Here is a 26,945-nt window from a genome sequence, read left to right on the forward strand (position 1 = left end):
CATGATCCTAAGTTTTTATTTAGTGTTTTTACAATAATTTACAACAGTTCCTTGTGGCAAACTGGTGTTATTTCACACAACCATTTAACAGATCAGTAAAATAAGTAATTCAAAAACAAATTAAAACTCCTGTATGTTTATCCCAATCACCTTTCCTGAACAACAGGGAGCAGAACATTAACAATTTCTTGAACATTTTAAAGTCACAATCCTAAGCACATTTACTTAGAAGCAAGTCGCACTGAAATCACAGGGATTTAATAAAATAAATGTGTTTAGAAACCAGCCAGTTTCACACATAACCATCTTGTTTGGAAGACTTAGCATGGTCAATTAAGAACGTTGTTCCATGACAGATGGTAGCCTCAATCCCATGACTCATCAGGTGCACTTATATTTGATGCTGTAAATCCTCCACCTCCTCCGCTGTGGTGATTCTCTTTGCCATGGTAAACCTACATTAAATCAAATTTGAGCAGATTTTCAAAACTATATATTGCAATGAGAAGGTATGCAACATGATTACTTTTCTTCTTGAAGTACCGGTACCTGCCAGATTCTGGCTGCCCAGAGATCAGAAAACCTATAGCCATCAGTACTGAACACCAAATATTCTGAAATAAATGAGCTCTATAGTTCACTTCCACATTTGTGGTCTGAAGGACCTGAAGAACCAGGTGCGCAGCCTGGGAGTCATTTTGGACTTGCGTCCACGGAGGCGCAGTTTAATTCTGTGTCCAGGGCGGCTGTCTACCAGCTCCTTCTGGGACGCAGTGCCTGCGGACTGTCTCGCCAGAGTGGTACATGCTCTAGTTATCTCCTGCTTGGACTACTGCAATGTGCTCTACGTGGGGGTACCTTTGAAGGTGACCCGGAAACTGCAATTATGTGGCAGCTAGATTGGTGACTGGGAGTGGCCGCTGGGGCCATATAACACCAGTCCTGAGAGATCTGCATTGGCTCCCAGTACGTTTCCAAGCACAATTCAAAGTGTTGGTGCTGACCTTTAAAGCCTTAAACAGCCTTGGTCCTGTATACCTGAAGGAGTCTCCATCCCCATCGTTCAGGCCAGACACTGAGATCCAGCGCCAAGGGCCTTCTGGCGGTTCCCTCATTGCGAGAAGTGAGGTTACAGGGAACCAGAGGGCCTTCTCGGTAGTGGCACCCGCCCTGTGGAATGCCCTCCTATCAGATGTCAAGGGTATAAGCAGCTATCCTATTTTTAAAAGACATCTGAAGGCCGCCTTGTTTAGGGAAGTTTGTAATATTTAATGCTGTATTGTTTTTAACACTCGATTGGGAGCCGCCCAGAGTGGCTGGGGAAATTCAGCCAGATGGGCGGGATATAAATAATAATAAATTATGATGATGATGATGATCACCATTTATCTGTTTAATCTGTATTCAGAGATATACAACATTACAAACTGGTCTTGTGCACAATAGCCCTAAGAAAATGACAAACTATACCACAACTCAACCAATACCAATACCATTGATACTTTCATTTGGTAAGTTGTCAGATACAAATTTACTTACTATACTTGCAAATACTTGTTACCCTCTTGACTGATGTAACTGCAGCATGTTTATGTCTATAGAGAACCTGAACCTATGGACTGTTGCCATTGCACAGAGTGCTCATATCATATCACCAAGAGAGTCCTGTAACAATATGAAGGTTCTCTATGCTCCACTCAAGATATTACATTACTGCTGAGAGATTGAAAACTGGCAACACAGGCTTTTTGCGGTAGCTGCCACAGAGAAATCTTAACACAAAACTGGTTTTAACACCACATTAAAGGGAGTTAATTCCTGTTCCCACTGCTAGTTTTAGCATCTCTACGCAAGCGAGTACCTTGTTTAAACTTACATTATTAAACCAGAGCCATGAGAAAATAGCATCTGTATACAGAAAACCCCTGAGCCCCTGCCCCACTCTGGCAAATGTGATGAGCTCCCACCAACCCCTGATCTAGAACCTGAAGTGGTAACAGTGATTGCTTCTAACCTCACAGGAAACAGCAGAAAAGCACTGTCTGCTTGCTTTTGCTGCATTAGCATATTCCCTGGGAAGAGATGTCTGCACAGAAAGAAAACAGATGTCTTTTTCCCCCGAATCCCCGGGGTAGAAGAATCGCTTAAGGAAGGCTGATCCTTGGAAAATGGGTTATTTCCCCCCCCCCTCCCTGGAAGCACATGCTGAGCAGGGGTTAAACTTGGCTCAGGTTTGCTGAATGCAGCTCTCAGGGGGAATAAAAAAGCACGTTTTTTAAGGATGAGCTTTCCTGTTTTCCCTCTTTTCTAGGAAGCACCACTTACTTGTGCAGCAGCTGAAGCAACCTTTAACAGAGGGGCCCTTCAGAGAGCAGTTTGGCTCTCTGATGCACCTCCCACTCACCATCAAACCTCCCTGGGCTACCTTTAACAAAGGTGGTGCTGCAGAGAGTGGCTGGGTAAACTGCTCCCTGAAACACCCCCCCTTTTATTATAGCTTCCTGGAGTGAGATGTTAAAATGGGGAGAGGGGGCTGAGGTGCTTCAGAGAGCAGCTTGTTTAAAAGTGTTCCTCAAGACTCTAAAAACTTTCAAGATTACCCATTATCCAAAATAAAGTTTTCAGTGGTTCTGCTTAAGATTTACCTTTCGAGAGTCAACGGATGCAAACATGTTTCCCCTTGGACTGCTAAAACCAATTCCACCAGAAGTACAAGCAATCTCTTCTAGCCACACTGGCACTTCTTGCTGAGCCTTCAAAGAAACGTGATAGTGTGTCATTTCTTTTGTGACTTTCAGTTTAGTAGTAATAATAAAAGCAAATTTGCAGAACAAAAAAAACTTACATCTGCAAGCACTTTGACTAGAGGCTGTGCAATAGGACTGTCTGAATTAGCATCAAAGAAAGAAGTTGCTTTGCCAATATTACCACAACGCCCAGTTCGTCCAATCCTATGAACATATTCATCAATTGTGGAAGGTAGATCAAAATTTATGACATGTTGAACATTTTCAATATCCAGACCTCTTGCTGCCACTGATGTAGCAACAAGAACAGGGCATTTTCCAGAACGAAAATAATAAAGAGCTTCTTCTCGCTCTCTCTGTTCCCGATCACTGTAAATAGAAAAATAATTACATCTCTTTCAAACGTGAGTGAAGTTAAGTGATTCTAATACACAAGCAAACACCAGCAATATTCTTATTCAAATGCATATTTGCCAAGTTAAACATGTAACTAAAAGCTAATATGTAATGATAAATGACAGGAGAGGCCAACTTTGCAGATATTTAGGGTCATTCAAAGTTAGCAGCATATACGGCATGGCAAAACACATTTCATTTGTTCTGAGCATAAGTTAACGTATATTCTATTACAATTTTATTATTACAAAACTTTACAGCTAATGGCTTTGGGGGGGGCATTTCTTACTGTTTATCATAAAGTATAATTCTTGTCTCAAACAGTTGTGTGTTTCTACAGACCTCAGAGAAATAAAGCAGTATATGAAAAGAGGAAAAATCTAAAGAGTGTCTATCAGCTTCTATCATGACTACTTCAAAAGTCATTCCATGAAATATTTATTCCAACTTTTAGAATCCCCTATACGGTAAGTTCCAGCTTCTAAGAGGCTGGGAAACAAGTACATGAAACTTACTCTTCAGCTGTAGTTACCATAAACATATTGACAGTTATTAACAATGTACAATAGTTATTTAATTAAACAAAAGCATATCTCATCTTTCAAAAAACAATGTTTTATTGACTTTGTATCAAAATACACAAATAAAATAAAAGTTAAAACCATTTAGAAGATTGTAATCACTTCAATTCACAGACCAGCCAAGATTTATACTCCAAACATCCCTATGCATTCTCTGATGCTTTGGAGGCCTTTGGGCACAAGAGCAATCCTCCAGACTCTTCACTAGCTTCAAACTGGGTGGGGAGCTGTGGCACTCCTCTCTGTCAAGCTGTCAACAACTGGAAATATTCAGGGTAGCAAGAACCTCACTACTTTTAGAATTTTGGAGAAGCTAAAAACATTATCCCAGGGGGGGGGGGGGAGAGAACACCTACCCTTTTCCAAGCTCAAAAGTGTATGAACCTCCACTAGGTTTGAAAGTGGTAAATGTGTATTAATATGCATGTAACCTGCTGGTGATTTTGCTTCATGTACCAAGCTGGGAGCAAAGAGTACATTGTAAAAAAGCAGCTGAAGTCCAGTATCATGCCACGCTTTTGAGTTTCTGCTCAGATACAGTACAAACCACTGTTGCTTGTCCACTTGTGGCAATGTTGCCTTACAAGAAAAACAGGCATGCACAACTGTTTAACAAGTCTTTTGCTACCAACCTTTATGCATGGGAAGTAGCCATACATCCAAAATAAAACAGGAAGTAAATTCAGGAAGAAAGAAATGAAACCAACTGAGAACGTAGGTTTGGATTAGTATAAAGACCATAGAGTTAAAAGTCCAGATCCGACTGCAATCTAAAATGTTGAAAGCAATAGGGAGAGAAACAGGAAAACAAACAGTTGTAAAGAAGATACCTTGTGTAAGTTGCTTGTGTCATGTGCTCTAGCCTACATACTGTTGAAAAGATTTCCTTTGCGTCTCTGGGCTGATTTGGTACATAATACCCATAGAAGTTTGGCCAACACTCTTGGCAAACATTCAGGGTTTGTTCTTGGGTTTGCTTTTGCAACCTGTGTCTATATTCATTTTTTGCAGGTAAGGGGAAGCAAAACCTCCTCAGAGCAAGTCTTTCACATAGGAGAAAAGGAGAATTGTACCCACAGCGTGACATCCACTCCAACAATATTTGATTAGGTGAGGCATTCTATCCATGTCACATGTACCAATGACTTATGATATGGTGCTATATGGATGAGCCTTAACTAGCTTCCCTCCCCTTCTACAACCAGGAGGTGGCATACTGCTGAAATAAGTTTCACTTTAAAGAAACTCATCTCAGTGTTATGTTCAAACCACAGACGACAGTTCCATAACTCATGGCATGAAGCTTGTTTTAAACATGCACCTCTGATGGGAGCATAATTCTAAGCTAAATTACTTAAAAAGTAAAAATAATATCAGAAGCCCTTCTCCTTACTGTATGGGAGGAAGTGGGAGTATGCACGTCAGACTTTTTTTGCTCAGTGTTTTGAGATGAGCACACTCCCAATAAACCATGGTATGGTACAAGGTGCAAATGAAGTTTTCAAGTCATCTAGATACACAGAAAATTCTGCATTGCATTCTACTGTGGAATGGTGCACTTACCAAGTTATGCAAGCCCAGAAGTTTGAAACAATGCCTGAATGTTTTTCTGTGTTTGAAAAAGACCACTTTAGAATTGACACTTTAGAAATGATATGTCAGGATACTTTTTTATTGTATGGAATAGCACACTAGTTGTACTGATAAATATATCCTCGTATGTTTACCCTGAAGCTGAGAAAGAACACTATTCCAAATAAGCAGAAGCCACTAGTCTCATACCTTACAAAGCTCCTCCTGAACATAAAGCTACCTCAAGTGCAATAAAGACATGCTGCTACTTCATTAAGACAGCATACTTCTGAAACCAATACTTTTATATAGTGTGCTGAGGCTATACTGAACTTACTAAAGAATGGTAGAATAGATTGAAAATAAGGGCCAAGTAATATACACTGCAGGCAGTGAAAAGGGCAAATTGATGGTTAGGATAATTAAGAACAGACATACCATATAATGGGGCAAGTAAAGAAGCATCTTGTCCCCATGGAAGGAAAGAACTTTTCTCTCTCCCTGTCTCTCTTTTTAAAAAAATCAATGCAGTTAGCGATTTGAATGTCACCAGCTTATAGGGTGCTTTAAAAGTAATTGAATCATGATTTACTATGAATATATACTTACCCATGAATACTTGTTGTTGCTATGTTTTCTTGGCAAAGGAATGTTGCAATAAAGTCTGCTTTTTTCTTAGTTTCCACAAACACCATGGTTCGCTTATCACCTTTACAAAGGCAGACATAATGTTAAGATATATCTATTCAAATAAAATAGTAACTCAATAGTTTTCAAGTGCCAGCAGTAATTCTGATGCCCATATTAGTAAGATTGTTAAAAATCTAGTTTCTTTGTTTTTCAGTATTTTACGTTAAGCTACGACATTTACTCATCCCAGCTTTTCTCAAGTAACCCTCCTTAAAATATCATCTTTAGCTTCAGATTGAGAGGACTGCTTTCTTTTTAGCTTTCTGGAGAATGTTTAGTAATTTTAGGCATTTTATGAGTAACAGTTATTAATAGTAAAAACAAAATAAAAGAAAAAAATTCCTTCCAGTAGCACCTTAAAGACCAACTAAGATAGTTGTAGGTATGAGCTTTCGTGTGCATGCACACTTCTTCAGATACACTGAAACAGAAGTCACCAAACCCTTCTATATAGTGAGAATATAACTATATAGAATATAACCATATAACTTTCTACCATTTAGCACAGAGTATGCTTGGAATGAAGCCAGTAGTTTCTAGTAATTCCCACCATACTATATTAAGAAAGTCCAGCTGGATCTGGTTAAGGGTTCATCTAGTCCAGCATCTCACAGAGGCCAACCAGATTACTCTGGGAAGCCAAGCAATCCATGAAGGCACATACACTCTCACTCTCTCCTGTTCTGGCTCCCCAGCAACTGGTACTGAGAAGCATGCTGCCTCTGAAATCGTCAGACAGTAACTACTAGCCATGGTAAGATGCAAAAGCAAGACTTGTAGCCTATACAAATAGGTTTTAAAGGACACACAGCAACAATCTTAAACGTTAACCAGTATAAAGTCAAATAAAAGCATAGAAAAAATACAAAATTCCAAATTGCACTTCCAATTAATTCTGTAATAGCGAGACAAACAGACAATGGATATTAGAATGACTGACAGTATTTAAGGAAAGGACAATATTTTTGTCTGAGATCAAGGTGTTGCGAAACCCTAAAACGCAAGGCCAATCTGAAAATTAAAACACCTCTCTCATTAACTTCCTAAATACAGCAATCCGGATTAAGCAACATTACATTTTTAAAAAAAACTACAATCCATAAATAAAGGTATATAGCTCATGCTTCTGCTCTCAGAGTTGTATCCAACATTAGACATACTCCAAATAGGCCCACTGAAGTTAGAATATACCCATTGAAGGTCATGGGCCAATTTGGCTGGCAACAATTAATAGTTTTCCATACACAGCATTTCAGATTCCTAAGTATTTTAGGGAGAAGGATACAACTTGCACAAATCTATTCCAAATAAAAATAAGAGTTATTTTACTGATGAATAGGAAAATTTATACTTTTAGCCCTGATTTCACACTGATCCAAAAAAGTTTGGTTTGACCAACAAGCAGGCTATCCTTATCTCTCTAATGATCTCATCTACACATTCCACATATTACATTAAAAAAAAAATCCACTATATTGCCCAGCTCCACAACTTTTTGGTTTCAAGGGGCCTAAGAGCTGACAACTAAAGTGTAACAAAATTCTGTGTTGACTGGTTACATTTCATTATCTTTCTAAGAGACCAGTTACATGGTAGTTACCTGTGCCATTGAGAATCTCAACAAGCTTCTCTCTCTTGTCATACTGATTCACTTTAAGTATTGTCTGCTGAACATCACTGCAGGCTCCACCTACTTGTCCAACAACAACAAATAAGTACTCTGCCTTCAAGAATTCTCCAGCTAGCCTTTAAAATGAACAAATAAATCAAGTTAACTTGGAAGTAACAGCTAAGTTGAGGAGATTCAGAGAAATAGCTTGGATAGTAAGGTGTTGTTCTAGTGTATATGCAAGAAAGCAAAAGTTAACTATCAGTCAGCTAGTTCTACGAAACACGTATGTTCATATTATACATAGTCCAGCATGAAAATGCATTTTCCAATACTGTGTTCTGAAACATAACCAACTTGCACAATTGACGGGGACTCTTCATATGAGTAAGTCAGATAAATAAATGCCTCTCGTATTAAATGTGCAGGTGCTGACCTTTCGGTAAAACTCATGTTGAAATGTTCTCACTCTTATTAGTGATTTAAAATTTAGGATTCATGTTTTTAAAATGAACATACCCACTGGCGGAGGAAGAGGAGTGCGGGGAGAGCGCACCACCCCTAGCAGCGTGGTCCCAGTAGGGTGCCATTGCGGCTCCCCCCACCGCCAGCGCTGGGTTCCCCACCCCCCAGCGCTGGAGCATGAAGCTCCGCCACTGAACATACCTCTGGATTTCTTCAGGGAAAGTGGCACTAAACATTAGTGTTTGGCGGTTTTCCTTTGGTGGCATGCCTGGAGATAAAATTAATTTCTTCATATCTGGGCCAAATCCCATATCCAGCATACGATCTGCTTCATCCAACACCAAATATTGTAGCTTCCTCAGCCCAATCTAAAGAAATTTAAAGTTAACCCAAAAATGAAGAAAACTGACTTCCATTGTATGTGACAGCTATACAAACTTAACATGGTAAAGTATTAAAAACATGTATCTGCAACGCTTTTCATCCTGCTCCCTTCGCTCTAACGCTCAGCATAATTAAACTCCAGATGAAAGTATACATTAACTTCTACAACATGGTTGCCACCTAGTGGCAGCAGTAGGTTCCAGGTGTCAGGCTGCTACATTTAGACAGGAACTGATTCACTTCGCACACAGTACAGCTACATCAGTGTTACCCACAGAAAACTCCACTAGTTACTCCACTAGAGTTCTATGGTAGCAGGTGCTTCTGCAAGAGCATATTGACTCAAGAGATTACAGCTAACACAGCTCAAGAGATTACAGCTAACACAGCAGTAACCTTGGTAAGCATTTTATTTTATCACAGGAAACTGAGTTGCAAACAGCATCTGTATACTGTACATTGCCAACATAGATAATTTAGTAATGTAATACAGTAAGAGAACAGCACTTGTTCTTCTGCCTAGGTCAGTGCTAGGCCATCCTTAACAAAACATTTTCTATTTGTTTTGTATCTGTATGTCTGACTGCTTGTAGTAAACCAGTGCTATAAAAGCAATTAAAATGTATTTCCATAATACTTAGTTGATGAGTCTCCAATTTTAAATTTTCCGTGTTTTGTTCTAAATATTACTATAAACCACTTGGTTTTTTTAATTATATAGTGGATTATCAATATTTGTTATAATGAGAAAACACTTCAATTTATGGGGAAAAAATTAGCACACAGTTCTCACCTTTTCTCTGCCTATGAAATCCAAAAGCCTTCCAGGCGTAGCACACAATATATTACAACCTTGCATTATCTGACGAAGTGAATGACCTGTTTGTGTTCCTCCGTAAGTCACAACTGGTCTTATACAAGTTCTAGGCACAAGAAAATATATTGCATTTCTCATTTAGTGATAATAGTGAACACATTTCAATGTCTCAATACCCACTTATATATTGACATAACACCGTGGCCTTAACAAAGCTGCATTATCTTCTTTTTATTTTATATTAATTGTTACCTCCTGTACTACAAATTTAATCTATCGAATATAAAATCCACTGAACAACCACATGCCCTTTGTGCATTTTAACAGGGCTTGAATTCAACATGATGAGGAAAACTCACTGAAAATGCATGGAGACTGTACTGCAGGAGTGTTTGATGGATTGAACCCAAAGTTACATGATCACATTTTAAACTCTTCCTGAATTTGCAAAACGCATTTTGCTAATCTGATTTTGGAATCAAGTAGGCTATTTACTCTTAAAAACACAGCTATCAATATTTGAACACTATGCAATTTTAATAGAGACTGTTGAATCATTTCTGAAAAAACAAATAAATATAAGAAAATACAACACATTAGCTGTTCCCTCAAGACTGAATTCCAGAAGAGCATTAAGATATATTGCATGGTAAAGCTAACACTGTCGCTCTAATAAGATGTTAACCATTTTAAGTACTGCTAATAGAACAGGGGTTCAGCTATATAGGAATTGAATCTGGGATATCTAAAGATATCCAATATTAATTTATACTGGAGTCAGTATACTTCTCTCCAACTCAATTCCCTGAAGGTATGAATTAAGAGTTCCTGAATGGTTATTACTTTTACATATCAGTATGATGTAGCTGCTGTGGGGTCACCTGTGGTTTGTTTGGGAGAAACAAACCACAAGCCCTGGTGTGCACATCAATGCTAAGCCAATGCTCTGCTTTGTTTTTCTCTTATGAAATACCAGAGGAGGGTTCCACGAATGAGCAGTATGCATCAGCATATATCTGCAATAAAACAGACCATGACTTTCCTACAGATCATGCCTCAATGCTTTCAATACTACGTTATTTCTATGGGAAGTTTCAGGTGTTTACACTGCCTTCCATAGACCAATGCAAACAGGCCCTTATAGGGTCAGATCCATCATTTAACATGCAGCTTGTGGAAGCTATAAGCTATGATGTTTAATCTTCAAGAACATATTCAGAGTCATGCAAAGCTGGTAATAGGCCCAGGCTAAATGGGAAATGTAGGTCCCATTTAACCAAAGCCCCCCACCCCATTGCCTCTACCAGGGGTACTCGGGAGTAGGCCTCCTCAAAATCATGGGCCTATGCCAACCGGCCCACCTACCTCCCCCTCTGGTTTTTGCCCTCACATGTTTATCATCAAATTCCCCTTTTCAGTACAGTATACGTATTTATGAAGCAAGCATTTTGCTCATGTCAGAGTAATAAAAGTCAGAATACATTTGGCAATTTGCTTCACCAAACAGGTTCATATTTCACCACACCAACTTTGCAGGGGTTCCTTAATTACACAAACAGCACTTTTACAACCAAAATTCACTTACTAAACACACACTACTATCTTTGAGATTTAGCTTGTTCAAACACTTACCCATGTGCAAATTTTCTTGATTCCAGAAAGATCTGGTTTATCAGTTCTCTAGTTGGAGCTACAATTATACATTCTGGTTGTTGCTGTTGTTCAAACTGAGTGGCAGTAACTCCATCACGCATCATATGAGCCAAAATTGGTATAAGAAAAGCTGCCTAAAGGGCAAATATATTATAGTTGACAAGTTTCTCACCCCCAAAAAAAGGAAAACCCCAGGATGTGTTCTCTAATCTCAGTGTAAAGAAGCCCACAGAAAGGAAAACTAGCAGAACACGTTCAAAAATAACTAGGTGACTATAGTCCATCATTTTCTTTTCCCTCCTTCCTATCAATAAATAAATACATTTCTGATAGGCAAATTTAGGATAATTCTTGCTTGAATCTTTGTTCCAAGTCCCATAATGAGTAGATCAAAGCACAATACACTAATACGCCCAAAGATGAGGCTGTTTATTCACTTCAGATGGAACTAAAGTATAGACCTAAAGGCAGCAGCAGCAAAGGAGCTGTATTAAAATATTCAACCAGTATACCAAATATGCACATTTTGACAACACATTAAGATATTCACAGAGCACCTGTACTGGGAAATATGAACCATTGCACCAGTGGACATGACAGGATTCCCCCTTATTTTCCTTCTCCTAATGCTCCAGAACAGATTTTGGGAGGGAAGCAGAGAGTGCTATGTGCCCAAGCAAGGCACTACAATTGAATACTGTCCCATTATATATATATATATTATGCTATCTGTAACATGCTTAAAGTAGGAAAAACCCAATTTAGCCTGATAAAGTGTTTATTAAGTGAAAGCAACTCTTTTCACAATGAATATAGTTTCTAGTATTTCTAGAAAGTGACACTTATTTTCTTATGTTTGTACGAAGCGAACTTTTTTCTAATAGTTTTTCATAATATAAATTAAGATGAGTTATAGGCACTTCAAAAATATGTTTTTCAAAGACAAAACCAAAATGGGATTTTGGTTGGGACCCAAACATAACATTCACAGAGAACTTATTTTTGTTGACCCACCATTTAAGACTCCCACAGTTCATTAATGGATCCCTACCAGTGATTCAGAAATCACCACTTCAAGTCCATCTTGGGAATGGATTGAAGTGCCAAGACAGACTCACCCACTGGGCAAAGTAAATAACCTGGAAATATTAAATGCTTAAAAACCAAGTGTCAGATTATTATTGCGGCCCCAAATCCTCCACCTCAAATAGCAGAATCCATCATTTTATACTTACTGTTTTTCCAGATCCTGTCTGGGCACATGCCATTAAATCACGCCCTGCCATTATAATAGGAATACTGTATTTCTGCACTGGAGTAAGTTTAAGATATCCAGTTCTAGCAATGTTCTTCATTAATGTTGGACATAGATTAGCTTCTTCAAAGGTCTAAGAACAGAATGGACATGTTAAAAGCAAATAAAATTGAGAAAGCTAAGCAAATCAATACTAGCATCAAAAAAGCACAAAAAGAACATAAAGTAGCATTTTCTTGTTATCCCTAGCAACAAATGAGTAGAAATTAAGTGAATCAGTAGGTCCTTAAGTACTGTCCTTGAAGTACAGAAATATTTTTAAAATAAAAAGGCAGTTCAAAAGCTTTGCACAGTCTCTGGAACAGCAAGGCAGAGGCTAAAAAACATCTTTTCTAGGAGAAAGAGTGCCATAACCTAGGGGTTACCACTAGATCTTCTTATGTGCTCTTATTTTTTTAACACAACCTGCAACCTCAAAACTGAGCAGGTGGCCAGACTTAATGATACCTCTAAACCAAGGACTTTTGGATGACTCCATTCTCTTTCTTAAAATAGCAAAGCATTTGTAAACTGTAACCATTCACTGCAGTTTGCAAGACAGGGGGCCTCCTGCAGATAACATCTCTCTAGGAGGTCCATTCTGTATTATATAGGAAGCAGACCTTTAGCAGGGAAGCACAAACTCTTTGGAATTCCTTCCTGTTACACACAACAGCTGCAGTCTCAATGCCTACTGAAGACCTCCCTTTTTCAACAAGCCTTTTCAGTGAAAAAGTCTATCCCAGTCTGTATCAGCTTTGAAATGGTTTATATATGCCTTATTGTTTATGCTTTTATTGTTCAGATGTTTTGAAGTATTTCATAGGATGTATCAAACAAACCAAAACTTGGTGACTTTGCACAACTGTTCAGTCTCGAGACTAACAAAGTTACTTGTTAGAAATATTTAAAGCAGCAGCACTAACCAGTATTGCTGGTGGGGGGTCATGTCCTGAAACTTCCACAAGAATGTTATCATATTTGTCAAAGTTTATCCCTGTCTGGTAATGTGCAAAGATGGCTTCTTCTTCTTCTGGTGGAGGTGGTGGTACGTATGTCACCTTTGGACCTGCAAACACAAGAATACAAGTTAAATTTAATCCTTAATAAGCAAGTGTGCTAGCTATACAAAATTTCTCCATTCTGTTATGTTTTGGGCAACATTCACCAATGTCTGCTTGCTTGGTGCACTGGAAATCTGCTTGCAGAATGCAACTTCCAGTTTCAATTCTCCCCCTTCAACCCCCACACTCTGCTCTAAAGTATCTCCCAAACTCTGGAACAGATTCTGGGGGCACATTATGAGCTGCAGGGAGATAGGAGATGAAGGATAAGCCCCACTGCCAGTACATGTCTACAAGCATTAAGTTGGATGCCACCGTCTGAGCACAGAATTTCTAGTAACATACATTTTGGGTACAACACAACCATATCTTCATTTTCACAACCACCACAATCAATTCGTAACAATGCTTTTCAGATTGTTTTACTTGCATTAATTTTCTTTCCTCACCGACCCCTCTCGCTCTCCAGGCTTCAGCAAAAGCCTGCATTCGCCCCATAGGACGCACACACATTTCCCCTTCATTTTTGGAGGGGAAAAGTGCGTCCTATAGGGCAAAAAATACAGTAATTAAATATATTACTTATTATATTTAAAACCTTATTCTGTGAAAAAGCAAGAAAAGAAATAGCCACCTGAAAGTGTGACATCTGGATATAATCGTAGCCATTTTTTATTCCCCAAAGGTAGGTAGAAATGCTATAGATATTTCAGTCATAATGTGCCATTTGGTATTTTAAAAGTTAAAAGCGGGAGCTGTCTTTATGTTCATGAACATCAGTAATCAATCAATTTTCTTAATATCGCTTGCCACTTAATTTGTTCCAATTAAACGTACCAGCACCATCACCTGCTTCTGAATCACCATCCGATTTCCACATACCTTAAGTGAAATGAATGTTTGGAAGAAAACACTATCAGTAATAATAATAATGATAATAAATTTTTATTTATACCCCACCCTTCCTGGTTCAGAAAACCAGGCTCAGGGCAGCTAACAACAAATTTAAAACACTTAATTGATGCAACAAATAACAGCATAAAACGTGAATAACAATAAATTCAGGATTCAAAAATCAATTTAGGGGGGAAATCCATCCAATAAACATTAGATGATCACCAGGGCTAGCTGGCTAAATTAGTCCTACTTGGGCCAGCGAGGAGACCAGGGAGAATTAGCTGTGGGATCCCAGAGTGGGTAATCTTCATAAAAAGGGGAGGGGGAGGGGAGGAAGGGGAATAAAAGATCAGGCTAAGTTAACATTGAAAGCCATGCGGAATAGCTCTGTCTTACAGGCCCTGCGGAAGGAAGTTAAATCCTGCAGGGCCCTGGTCTCATGGGACAGAGCATTCCACCAGGTCGGAGCCATCACTGAGAAGGCCCTGGCCCTGGTGGAGAATAATCTGACTTCCTTAGGGCCCGGGACCTCTAAACTATGATTATTCATGGACCATAAGGTCCTCTGCGGGGCATACCAGAAGAGGCGGTCCCGTAAATACGAGGGCCCTAAGCCACAAAGGGCTTTAAAGGTCAAAACCAGCACCTTTAACCTGACCCGATACTCCACTGGGAGACAGTGAAACTGGTAAAGCACCGAGTGAATATACTCCCACGGCAGGGACCCCGTGAGGAGCCTCGCTGCAGCATTCTGCACCCGCTGGAGTTTCTGGGACAGTTTCAAGGGCAGCCCTGCTTGAGTGAATTACAGTAGTCAAGCCTGGAGGTGGCTGTCGCATGGATCACTGTGGCCAGATCGGGGCAGGAGAAGTAAGGGACCAACTGCTTAATGCGGCGAAGGTGGAGGAAGGAAACAGCCAGATATTTTTTTAAGTTGCTTATATCTAAATAATTATTTATTATTGAACTGTGCATACTGCTTTTCATTCAGAGAATACAGAACACTTTACACAACAATTAAAAAGTACAACACAAACAATTAATATTCCAGAAAGCCATTATCACTAAATTCAAAACTGAAGAACCAGCATTAGCAGCTAGGAAAATACCACAGCAAAGAGTCTTTAATCGTTAGTGAAAGCATGCAACAGTTTATTGCCACCTCTCCACAGGGAATAGTGGCTGCCACAGGGAATTCCTGCTGATATAAAGCAGGTCACAGCACAGCCAACAGGCCATCTCCTCAGACCTTAGTGACCAGATGGGAAAAAGTAATTTGAGTAACCTAGTCCTGAGCTGAACCTGTTAAAAGGAAATCCCACACAATATATTACACTAGTTGAATCATCCAAATACCAATCCATGGATCAAGCTATTTCTGTTCAGTAACTGGGCACAGGGATCAAAACCAGTAGGTGCTCCTAGTTACTGAGGTCACCTGGGCCTCTAGTGACAATGATGGCGCAAGGACCACCCCTAGAATACAGGCCCCTCCCTTCTTTCCCATCCAAAACAAACAAGTTCCCTACTTGCTCACAGGGTCTCCATCTTATCAGGATTCCCTTTGAGTTTATTGGCCCTCATCCAGGTACCAGCTTGGCTCCTCTAAACTCAGATGTGATAGAGAAATAAAGCTGTGTGTCATTAGCCTACTGGTGCCTCAAATCTCCTCGGATTCACTTTCAATGACTTTATATAGATGTTAAATAGTATTGGAGACAATGTAGTATCTTGTTGCCCCCAACCCCATATTACTTTCTGGAACCCAACAAGCAGGAAGGAGATGAACCACTAATACAGTACAGTGACTCCAACACCCCATTATCAGAGAGTCAGTCATGGACGATGCCATGGCTGAAGGTCTCAAAAGCTGCAGAGAAATTAATCAAAAGTAGATGATCCAGTAGCTAAGGAATCAGGAACCTAATAGGAGAGCCAGAAGAGGGAATGGCCTGCACACATGTATACCCTCTACACTTACAGTGACCTCCTTCAAGCACCATATATTTCTTTGCCCATGGTGACTGTAACAGGGACATCATAACCATTCTCTCTCCCTGCTCTCCTTGCCCAGGTATATCCCAATCCAGACTCCCAGTCTGTGAACACCCAACCACACACACCAACAATGCTACACTTCACACACCCAAATATATACCCAAAACTCAATCGCACCAGACACATACCTCTTCCAAACCCTCCAATTACTTCTTCGTTGCTTCCTTTGTAGCCACCTGCTTATAATGTTGAAAGGAATTGTTAAAGATAAAAGCAGTTTTAACAATACAGTTAGAAAGGATCGGGCAATTATATTGCAGATCCTTATGCTAGGAATTCAAAGTGAACAGATATGGGACTTGGCCGGATTGAGACAGATTATCAAGGCAACAAAATAGTTATGCTTAGAGACAAAAAAATGTCAAAATAGAAATGTTTTTATGTGAACAATGGGTTCTTACCTCTGCCTCCTCTGCCTCTATTTTCAGAGTCACCTGAAAAACAAATGCATAATTGGAAGAATGTGGTTACAAATGAAGCGCAATGTAAAACCAATCACCAGTCAATTTATTGGTTTCTAGATTGTGCATGTCTATAATCTACCATTTTAGTCACATCAACTGCCAACAATTCCATGCAATTTTCAAATCAATACCACCACAGAGACAAAGGGAATAAAGCCAACGATATATATAAAATTTCACTTTTAATTCTTACCAGTTGAAGCACCAAACCCTCCTCTTTTGGAACCAAATCCACCAAAAGTCTGTCTTCTATCTTGTTTCTCAGTTTCATCATCTGTTATAATTCAACCCAAACATAAGGATTTCTTCTGTTTTACAAGTTGAAAAGGTATTCATGCAATGGTAGAGTATAAATATTTTAAATGTTAAAAGCAACTTTTCTAAAATAGCACTCTCCAGCCCACATGAACTACTAGTATTTAAAAAACAACTACTGTACTAGCATTAAAAAATACATCTTACCAAGTAAAATAATTATAATACAGACTGATATTAAATGAATAAAAACTTAAATCATACCTAATTCCCTCAAATACTGAAAAAGTGTATTTTTGAAAGTGTTGAGTTCATAGTTCACCTTACATTAATTACCAGGGATAGATCAATTTGAAATAAACTTGTACTGTCGTTCTTTTCTTTTATTCTTATAAAATGCATGGGTTTAAGTTATTAAGAAACACTGCCACATTTTCTTCATACCACTCATTTGTATGTGAGTTCTCTCCTAGACGTGCACTGAGATATTTTCCCCTATATCTTATGCTCACCATGTAATCCTTATCTTCTTCTGGTCCAACATTACAATTTAAAAAGTTTATATACATCTGGGATAAAAACAAATAGGTCTTAATCTGTTGGTAACTAATGACTCTTCAAGACAGTGAGTCCATGTAAAGGCTTTTTTCCTCCCCAAATAAGAGTATTTGTATAAGGTATCAAAAACAAAATCTTAACCACAAAACCCATTTGACATATTTTCATTTCTAGACTCTCCAGGCTAGACTGAATAATTATATTTTACTTAGTTACTAACACAATTAAAAACTATAGAGCTTACTTCCAAATCGCCCAAATCCTCCTCTGCCAGATCCTCTTCCACCCCTATTGCCACCAGCAATCATTCCTTGAGAAAAAAAATACAACAGTATTTGATCAATAATTTTCTGATCTTAAAAGAACTCATGTTCCAAAACCAGCATGGGAATTCTAAGCTTTGTTGTTTATAGGGTTTTACCTCCTCTCCTAGGAACTTCTCTGTTTGACTGGCTTTCTTGATCATCATCAACTACTTCTATAACAAAAATAAAATAAGCAATAAAAAATTCTCATTTCTGCAGACACTTAAAAGTTATCTTAAGGATGTAAGCAAAGTTCACATTTATCTTTCAATTTATTAAAAAACAGGTGTTTATTATTATTAAATTTGTACACCGCCCTTCATCAGACAATCACAACTTATTTCTCTATACCAAACATGTGCAAATATTATTGTGCTATATATTTCCTCACAAAAGCGACAGCACGCTGAGGTCCTGAGCTGTATAATGCTATACGGTCAAAACTAGCACTTTGAACTGAGCCTGGAAACTGATAGGCAAGCAGTCATGTCAGAATTGCTATTTTATGTTCAGACCGTCCTGCCACAATCATCAATCTGGCCAAATTCTGCATTTTCCAAACCATCTTCAAGGGCAGCCCCATGTATAATACTGTACATTGAGGCTGCATTTTAATATTTCAATATTTCAATATTTTAATATTGTATTTTAATCTTGGTTTAAAGTTGTATTCATTCAACTTGTTTTTATTATTGCTTGTTAGCCGCCCTGAGCCTGGCCTTGGCTGGGGAGTGCGGGGTATTAATAATAATAATAATAATTGCATTGCAGTAATCCAACCTAGGTTTCCAGAGCTTAGCCAGAAAAGTATCATGGTCAATTTTATCAAAAGTTACTGAAAACTCAAGGAGAAATAATAATAATAATAATAATAATAATAATAATTTTTATTTATACCCCGCCCTCCCCAGCCCAGGCCGGGCTCAGAGCGGCTTACAAGCAATAATAAAAACAAGTTAAAAACTTAAAAACAAAATTAAAAAATACATTAAAATATTGAAACATTAAAATATTAAAATGTAGCCTCATCGCAGAGGGAGAAGGAAAAGAAAAAAGAAAGAGAGGGAGGGAGGGAATCAAACTGGCTCCAAGCCAAAGGCCAGGCGGAACAACTCTGTCTTACAGGCCCTGCGGAAAGAAATCAGATCCTGCAGGGCCCTGGTCTCGTGAGGCAGAGCGTTCCACCAGACCGGAGCCAGAGTTGAAAAGGCACTGGCTCTGGTTGAAGCCAATCTAACTTCCTTAGGGCCCGGGACCACAAGGGTGTTGCTATTTATGGACCTTGAGGCTCTCCGTGGGGCATACCGAGAGAGGCGGTCCCGTAGGTACGAGGGTCCTAGGCCACAAAGGGCTTTAAAGGTCAAAAGCAGCACCTTAAATCTGATCCTGTACTCCACCGGGAGCCAGTGCAGCTTGAAAAGAACTGGGTGAATATGCTCCCATGGCAGAGACCTCGTGAGGAGTCTCGTTGCAGCATTCTGCACCCGCTGGAGTTTCTGGTACAGCTTCAAGGGCAGCCCCGGGTAGAGCGAATTACAGTAGTCAAGCCTGAAGATGACCGTCGCATGGATCACTGTGGCCAGGTCGGGGCAGGAAAGGTAAGGGACCAACTGCTTAATGCGGCGAAGGCGGAAAAATGTCGCCTTGGCTGTTGCTGTAACTTGCGCCTCCATGGAAAGGGAGGCGTCAAGGATTACACCCAAACTCTTAACGGAAGGCAATGGCACTAATTGGGCCCCCGCAAGAGAAGGAAGTTGGTCCCTCATCCAGGAGTGCACTTCTCTTGTCCCTCTCCCAACAGAGGTAATAATACCAGGCAACCAAGGCCGTTTCCATGGTAAAACAGGGGCTATACAGTACATTATAACTGTCTTGCTTTGTATTTAGTCTAGAAAATATATTTTAATGAGATTTTAAAGTATATCAACTGATAGAGGACTCTGGGGAGGGTTGCAACTGTACCTTTCTCAAAGCTTGAAAACTTCCTTTCTTCAAATCTATTTCCAGATGTAGCTGTAGAAAGCAAGAGAAAGGCAAGTGTTCTACAATTCCAGTCACTCGCATTTCAAAGCACACATGAACATTTTAAGTAACCCTGAGGAACATTAGCATTTATTTCCAGAATTTCTATCCCTCACTAGTGCCTGTCCTTTCCTCTTCTTGGCCCATTGTCTCCACTGGACGACTATAATTAATACATATTTAATATGGCAGAGAAACAGGTAGTCACATGACCATATTGCATTCCAAAAGTAAACTGCTTATTTTCTACTTTTTGATACATTTTTAGCACAATCCAATGCACATCAACTTAGAAGTAAGCCCTACTGGATTCAGTGGGGCAACTCCCAGGTAAATGTCCATGGGGCTAGAACCTCAAATTGATATTTCGCTCCCCCTTCCCTGGCAAAAAAGACCCTACAATACAATGCAATGGTTCTCAAAATGTGGTCCATAGAAGAAGAAGAAGAAGAAGAAGAAGAAGAAGAAGAAGAAGAAGAAGAGTAGTAGTAGTAGTAGTAGTAGTAGTTTGGATTTGATATCCCGCTTTATCACTACCCGAAGGAGTCTCAAAGCGGCTAACATTCTCCTTTCCCTTCCTCCCCCACAACAAACACTCTGTGAGGTGAGTGGGGCTGAGAGACTTCAAAGAAGTGTGACTAGCCCAAGGTCACCCAGCAGCTGTATGTGGAGACACGAACCCGGTTCCCCAGATTATGAGTCCACTGCTCCTAACCACTACACCACACTGGCTCTCTATAGACCACTAGAGGTCTACGAGCTTCATCCTGGTGATCTGCAGCATGTCTGCATTAAATATTTATGTTGATTTTAACTGTATCTTTGCTTTTATTGTATTACAAGAAATAAAAGCAGCAATAAAAATTAAATTAAATGCAATTAATTTGACACAATGTATTACAATTGCTACAACTGGCAGAAAAAATCATTAAGTGGTTCAACAAGACCCTCAGCAATTTTCCAGCACTCCATAGAGGAAAAGGTTTGGAACCATAGGTAAAAAGATATAGAGACACACGTTTCAGTTGAACCAGAATGAATACTCGAAGCATCCTCGTATTAAACATTACACTGATTTCAATTATCATTATTTACATTTACCATTAAGAATATCTTTTTATCAAATTACACTATCAGCTCTCTCACGAAATGCCTTAATTTTTATCAAATAACTTTATGCACACTAGAGCTTTTTCAAAGTTACTGAAGCAATTAGAACTATTTGACCAAGTTAGTTCAACATTTAAAAGCGTGGTTAGGATTAAGATAAAACTGCAGATGCCAGCAACAACCAACACCTGCATGTGATAAACACAAGTTTGACCAAACAATCTACCTCGGTTTCCAAAAGTCCTTCCACTTCCAAATCCACCTGTTGGTTTGTCTTCTCCATTTGGTTTTCCACCAACACCTGACAAATGTTAAAATATTTGTTTACCACAGATGATTACTTTCTTTACTTTGTTTAGATATACAGTGGTACCTTGGTTTAAAAACAGCCCTGTTTACCAACTATTCGGTTTACGAACTCTAAAAAACCGGAAGTAGTGTCCCGGTTTGTGAACTTTACTTCGGTCTAAGAATGGAAGCCGAATGGTGGAAGGGCACTGGCGGCAAGAAAGCGCACCTAGGTTTAAGAATGGTTTTGGTTTAAGAAGAGACTTCTGGAATGGATTAAGTTCGTAGACCAAGGTACCACTGTACTGAAGACTGTTCAGTATGAACTAGTTTGCATAAGATGGTAAGCTAATGTGCAGTCTCCCAGAGGGCCCAGCAGTCACTTTGCTCTTCAGTTGTCCTTTTCACTGTCAAGCTGTGTTGAACTGAACTAAGACAAGGTTTACAGCTTGTGATTAGCAAGAAGAGAACTATGAACTCTAGCTTTAGCTCAGCACAGTGCAGAAGTAAGGACTAGTGAAGAGCAACGCTGCTACAATCTCCTATGAGAGTCCAGACATTGGTGTGGACTCAACAAGAAATAGTTTGGCCTACTGTGTGTTGCAAGTCTGCTCTACGGCTCAGTTCAGACATTGATGCAAAACAATTACCGTACTCACCTCACTGCAATGCTTTCTTATTACAACATATTGCTAAACTTTGATCTAGTACTAATAGCAGAGATTAGCACCCAACTTGTGTGCCTGTCTACCCTTGCACTGCCCAAATACTTCCATCCTTTGCTTAGTGGGAAACTTGCTTGTACTTCTGACAATTATTTAATGTTATTTCTGAATGCAGTCAATGGCTGCATTTAGTTAGGCCTTATCTTGACTTAACACAGCCATTTTTCTCTTCCCTTTACATAACCCAGGAATTTTTTTTACAGCTAACACTGCAATCCTAATCTTTGCCTACTCAGAATGCCTACTGAATGCAATGGGGCTTACCCACAGGTATATGGAGCTAGGATTGCAGCCCAGGTTTCCCTTCAAACTATGATGAATGGCTTCAGAACAAGCCAAACTATGAAGCCAGAGCCTAAAATTGGCTTTATATTCTTGCTTGTTTGAAGTAAGGAATAGTGAGCTTCCAAATTAACTAATGACTTCTTGGCTCATCTGTGCAGTTGTTCAAAGGTATATGTGTGCACACCTGGCTCACAACACAATGAAAGAACTCACTAAGTGATGTTAGCCGCCCTGAGCCCAGTCTTGGCTGGGGAGGGTGGGGTATAAATAAAAAATTACTTACTTACTATTTACTAAGTATCTCCTATGCCCTTTCCCATACAAAGCTGTCTATGTAAATGCTCTGACCCACATACCAAAGGGATCTCATCTCCCTATCTGGCCAGCAGTCATTCTCACAACAGCCAAAATTAGGCTTCATAAAACTCACCTAGTACAGCTGATCAGAGGCTTTTTTCTAAACTAAACACTGCATGGGCAGCCATTTCAGGGGAAGGGTCACAGTTGAGATGGTGATGGATGAAAATGTTAATCTTCTTTCACCCTGTACTGTGACTTCCGTCTCCCAAAAATAGGCACCCCTGTTAAGCTTGTATTGGCTCCAATAAGAACACCTTTTCCTAACCTAATTGTAGCAGAAAAGGGAAATTAATGTGCAATACTGGATGTGTGCATGCATGTATGCTACGTGTGTTTGCATGTGTAACACAATGTAGGGTGGCCCCACCCATGTTAATTTAGACCATGCCACCACTGGCATATGGCCCCCCAGAAAGCTGGTCTTTGGGGAATGCAGCCTTCAGGCTGAAAAAGGCTCCCCACCCCTCCAACAGGCAAAAAGAATTTTTAAAGTGTTCAGGGAAGTATCATAGCATCACTCATGGCCACAAATGTTTTCCAAAACCACTATACATGCAGTGAAAACACATACCAACATTAAGTTACATTACTGTGCCCAATGAAAAGCAAAAGGTGTGCATGTACATTAAGAGACATATTTAGAGAGCCCAATATGATTTATATTTCCTAGAACACAATGGGAATATACAGAAATATATACCTCCAAACGTACGACCCCAAGGAGCTGCATTTTCAGTGGAACCACGTCCTAAAAAGAAGTTATTACGTTGGACATTTTGAAGATGTTCATAAGGTACATGTTCAGAAGTACAGTTAAATATTAACAGATCTGCTGAAAAGTCAAATACTTATGAAAAGGTAAGCATAAAACTATTAACAAGCAGGCAGTGGTTCAATGCACAAACTTTCAAATGACAAAATATAATAAATTATAATGATGACAGAACCTTCTGGCTTCGCATACTAAGTATCTTAAAGCATAAATACCCAACAAAACATCTATTTACCTTTAACCACTTTGCCAATATTCTTGGGGGTTTAATTTAGCTATTACCTGTATTCTTCTATTGTGCTGAGTTTTTAAATATTAAATATTTAAATATTCATGCAATTAAACATCTTGGGAACTAAATTGACATTGGCTGCAATAAACACAAGTAATTATCCATAAACTGCCATAATGGGGGAAGGAGGGAATCCTTAAGAATTACTCAGCATTCTCAACAAAAGGTATAAATATCTGACTCTCCATTCAAGGAAAAAATCCTAGATGAATGGACTTTTTAGGACCAACAAAAAATCAAAGCAATGTGCAGACTACTTCACAAAGCCCGTTTGTTCTCCAGGTGCAGTCTAACTCAGTATGCAGCACACTTCTATACAGGTTTCCTTAGACGTGTTCAATGAAGCTTCGGACTGTAGCTCAAGTCCACAAACTATCTCTACATTGTTAAAAAGTGCCAATTCATGTAACATCGTGCAAATAGGAGCTGGTACTAAATAAATAATAACTCACTTCTTACAGAACACAGAGGGAGAAAACTGAGTTTCGTAAGTCTGATCTTTTTAAGAAGCAAACATAATTTATTCAAAACTTACGTTTCATCAATCTAGATCAGGCATAGGCAAACTCCGGCCCTCCAGATGTTTTGGAACTACAATTCCCATTATCCCTAGCTTACAGGACCAGTGGTCAGGGATGATGGGGATTATAGTCCCAAACATCTGGAGAGCCAGTGTTTGCCTATGTCTGGTCTAGATGGTAGCACTGATTGTAGGTAGCTGGCTACAGTGTTCCAGATTAATCAGACAGTAGTTCTTAATGACTATTTTTCTCCTTAATAGAAGCATTCAAAATAATATAGGTAGCAGACTTGATACTGTAGAAGAGGAATTAATTTATCCTTTCTAACAGCAGGAAAATTGCTTCCAATATATTTCCTGCTGCAAATAAGTTTCCTCTCTTAAAAAGTAAAAAGTGTTTTCTTCACCATTACTGTTTTATTCAATTGCAAATTTATGCAGACCAATTAAAAAGGATCAACAACTTATATTTAGCCCAATTCACTCTACAGCCCAGCTGTAGGGCTTTCAAACCCCTCAGGTGAACTTAATTTCAACAATACCATAATTAAACTCATAGCTGATCTCATACAAGGCTTCATAGTCAACCCAATTTAACAGGCTTCAACTGTTAAGAACACTTGACTACAAAGTTTTTGGTACCAGCTTTTTTCTAGACAGAATATTCCTTTTTAAAATCTTATCACATACCTGGGGGGGTTGCATTCTGATTGAAATTGCACGAGGTTTCATTTGCTCCTGTAGACAAGCTGCCCTACAATAAAATAAAAATAATTTTACTATTTGTACCATTTGACTGGGTTGCGTGAAGAGTTAAGACCATGCTGGAACTACTATACCAACCATTCCCCCCGCCCCAAATATAGTCTACTAGAGCCTTGCTTTTAACCACTCAACTGTTCACCAGAGGATTTCAGAGTCCCATTTTTTTTAAAAATTGGTAGAAGTATAGTGTCCAAGCCTTACTCAAGCAACCCACAAAGTGTCTATGTTTGGCATGGAGAAAGACACTTTTCCTACTCCCTGCTTAATATAGCAGCGAAGGAAAACTTCTGTAGAAAGGGATGGCGCATTTGATGCCTCTAGCTGTCTATTGTGTTTTTATATTTTTAGATTTCTTTAATCAATTGTTATCCCACTCTTCCTCCTAATGGAGTCCGTAGTGGTAAGACTCCTCATAAGCATCCAGCAGGCAAACCTTCTGCATGAATAGCAGAAAAACAAGGCATGCTAGTAAAGATGAGGCAAAGCCATCTGTGCATTTGACACCAACCTAAGCATCTATGCTAGAAGCATGCAAGGCACAGCAGCCCCCTGCACATCCAGCCCAAGTACAAGCAGAATGACTTGCAGCAGAGACACAAATCACATCATTTCTCCACTGCACTTCTACACTGCACATGTAGAAAAATGAGGCCTCTTCCTGCATGCTCAGCATATAAACATAGAAGAGCTGCTCACATGGATAGTATAGTACTGGATCAAATAATCCATGAAAAAATATCCCCTTCTATTCCATGAACGTTCAAGCCACCATCCACATAACAGATGCTTGGGGCAGGGGGAGAGAGAAGAGGAAGAAAATAAATCAAGGTGACAGCGAAGTTCAGACACAAAATAAGGCAATAGCTCAGTCCTCTGCATGCTTGCTTGTAACGAAGTCAAAATCAAATAAAAGTGTCGCATTCTTAAGTTAACTCTGTATAGAAGTGCATCCTAAAACTGCATCCAAAGAGCAGCTTCTAACCGTGATTATTCCTCAAAAAAATCAAAGTATAAGTACCTAAGAATTATAGGCTCTGTCTACACATGTGTAGCATGAAGTAGGACTGCAAATACGAAAGTAGAATAGCCTGTGGCATTTAAAAAAAAACTCTTTCCTGCTAATTAAGAAGATGACTAGGCCAAAATATCTCTCCTTAATGTACACTAGTTTACTTCCAGGGGAGATCAGTTCATATTACAGTCAAGCAGTATCTAAATGTTATCAAAACAAAACCAATAAATAAAAACACGGCACTCTCAAGTGGGTCTTTAAAAGTCCTGGAGCTCAATCAATAGAGTTGCCACGCGTCCAGAATTTCCCAGAAATAGCCGGCAATCAGCTGCTGGAAGCAAAGTCCGGGCACAATTCACTGAAACTTCTGGGGAAATCTGCATGTATGATAACCAATGTTGACAGTGTCATATTTTAAATTTTAAAGAAAAATTTCCAAAAATCTCAAAAAGTTCAAAAAATAAAATAAAAAGCTCAAAAACTTTTCCGTCTGGATTTTCACTTTTTGAAATATGGCAACCCAAAGGAATCTCCCCTCCCATTTTTCCACCAACCCACTCACACCCAAAGAGACACATTTACAGAACTACAAAGCAATGAGGAATGAGGAGTAACCTCTTCACTCATCCTGATTTGTGGATTCTCTGGGCAACCCACCAGCTTTTCGAAGCTGGGCTGAAAGAGGGGCAAAGCACTCCTGCCACCTCCGCCCGTGGTACTGCTCCTGTTGTCATCTGTGATCTCCTCGTCCCAGTCTTCCTCCTCCATAGTGGTACCCTCAGATATAACCTACTCCGAATCGGCCCTGTGATTTGGGGGGGGGGGGGAACCAAGAACACGTGAAACAAGAACAGCGGAAGAAGCGGCCTCTCTTGAACCCCAACGCCACGTTCGCATCACCTCAGACTGAACTACTGGCTGCAGCCCCCCCCCCATGGGCGTAGTCAAGAGGGGCAAGTGCCCCCCGGAATACTTAATTAACCAA

The 26,945-nt window shown here is 39.4% G+C and overlaps 1 protein-coding gene across 3 annotated transcripts; it reads right to left on the reverse strand.

The window, feature by feature from the left end:
* DDX4 (DEAD-box helicase 4) lies at positions 1 to 26,757 on the reverse strand (the record flags this gene model as incomplete). Of its 3 annotated transcripts, none has more annotated exons than XM_079994826.1 (21): positions 1 to 455; positions 2,646 to 2,753; positions 2,846 to 3,116; positions 5,906 to 6,005; positions 7,587 to 7,732; positions 8,262 to 8,428; positions 9,238 to 9,367; positions 10,894 to 11,048; positions 12,150 to 12,302; positions 13,135 to 13,277; positions 14,110 to 14,154; positions 16,356 to 16,403; positions 16,629 to 16,661; positions 16,885 to 16,965; positions 17,749 to 17,814; positions 17,926 to 17,982; positions 19,772 to 19,822; positions 21,168 to 21,242; positions 23,300 to 23,347; positions 24,874 to 24,937; positions 26,618 to 26,757. In XM_079994826.1, the coding sequence occupies 21 exons, from the start codon at positions 26,726 to 26,728 to the stop codon at positions 366 to 368; spliced, it is 2,142 nt and encodes a 713-aa protein (XP_079850952.1). In that variant the 3' UTR covers positions 1 to 365. The 3 variants fall into 3 exon arrangements, with proteins under 3 accessions (XP_079850952.1, XP_079850951.1, XP_079850950.1); XM_079994825.1 differs by having other exon boundaries at positions 17,926 to 17,979; positions 26,576 to 26,728; XM_079994824.1 differs by having other exon boundaries at positions 26,576 to 26,728.
* Positions 26,758 to 26,945: the final 188 nt, after the last annotated feature.

The sequence above is a fragment of the Podarcis cretensis genome, assembly GCF_951804945.1.
Source record: "Podarcis cretensis genome assembly, chromosome: 11".
Taxonomy (NCBI): domain Eukaryota; kingdom Metazoa; phylum Chordata; class Lepidosauria; order Squamata; family Lacertidae; genus Podarcis; species Podarcis cretensis.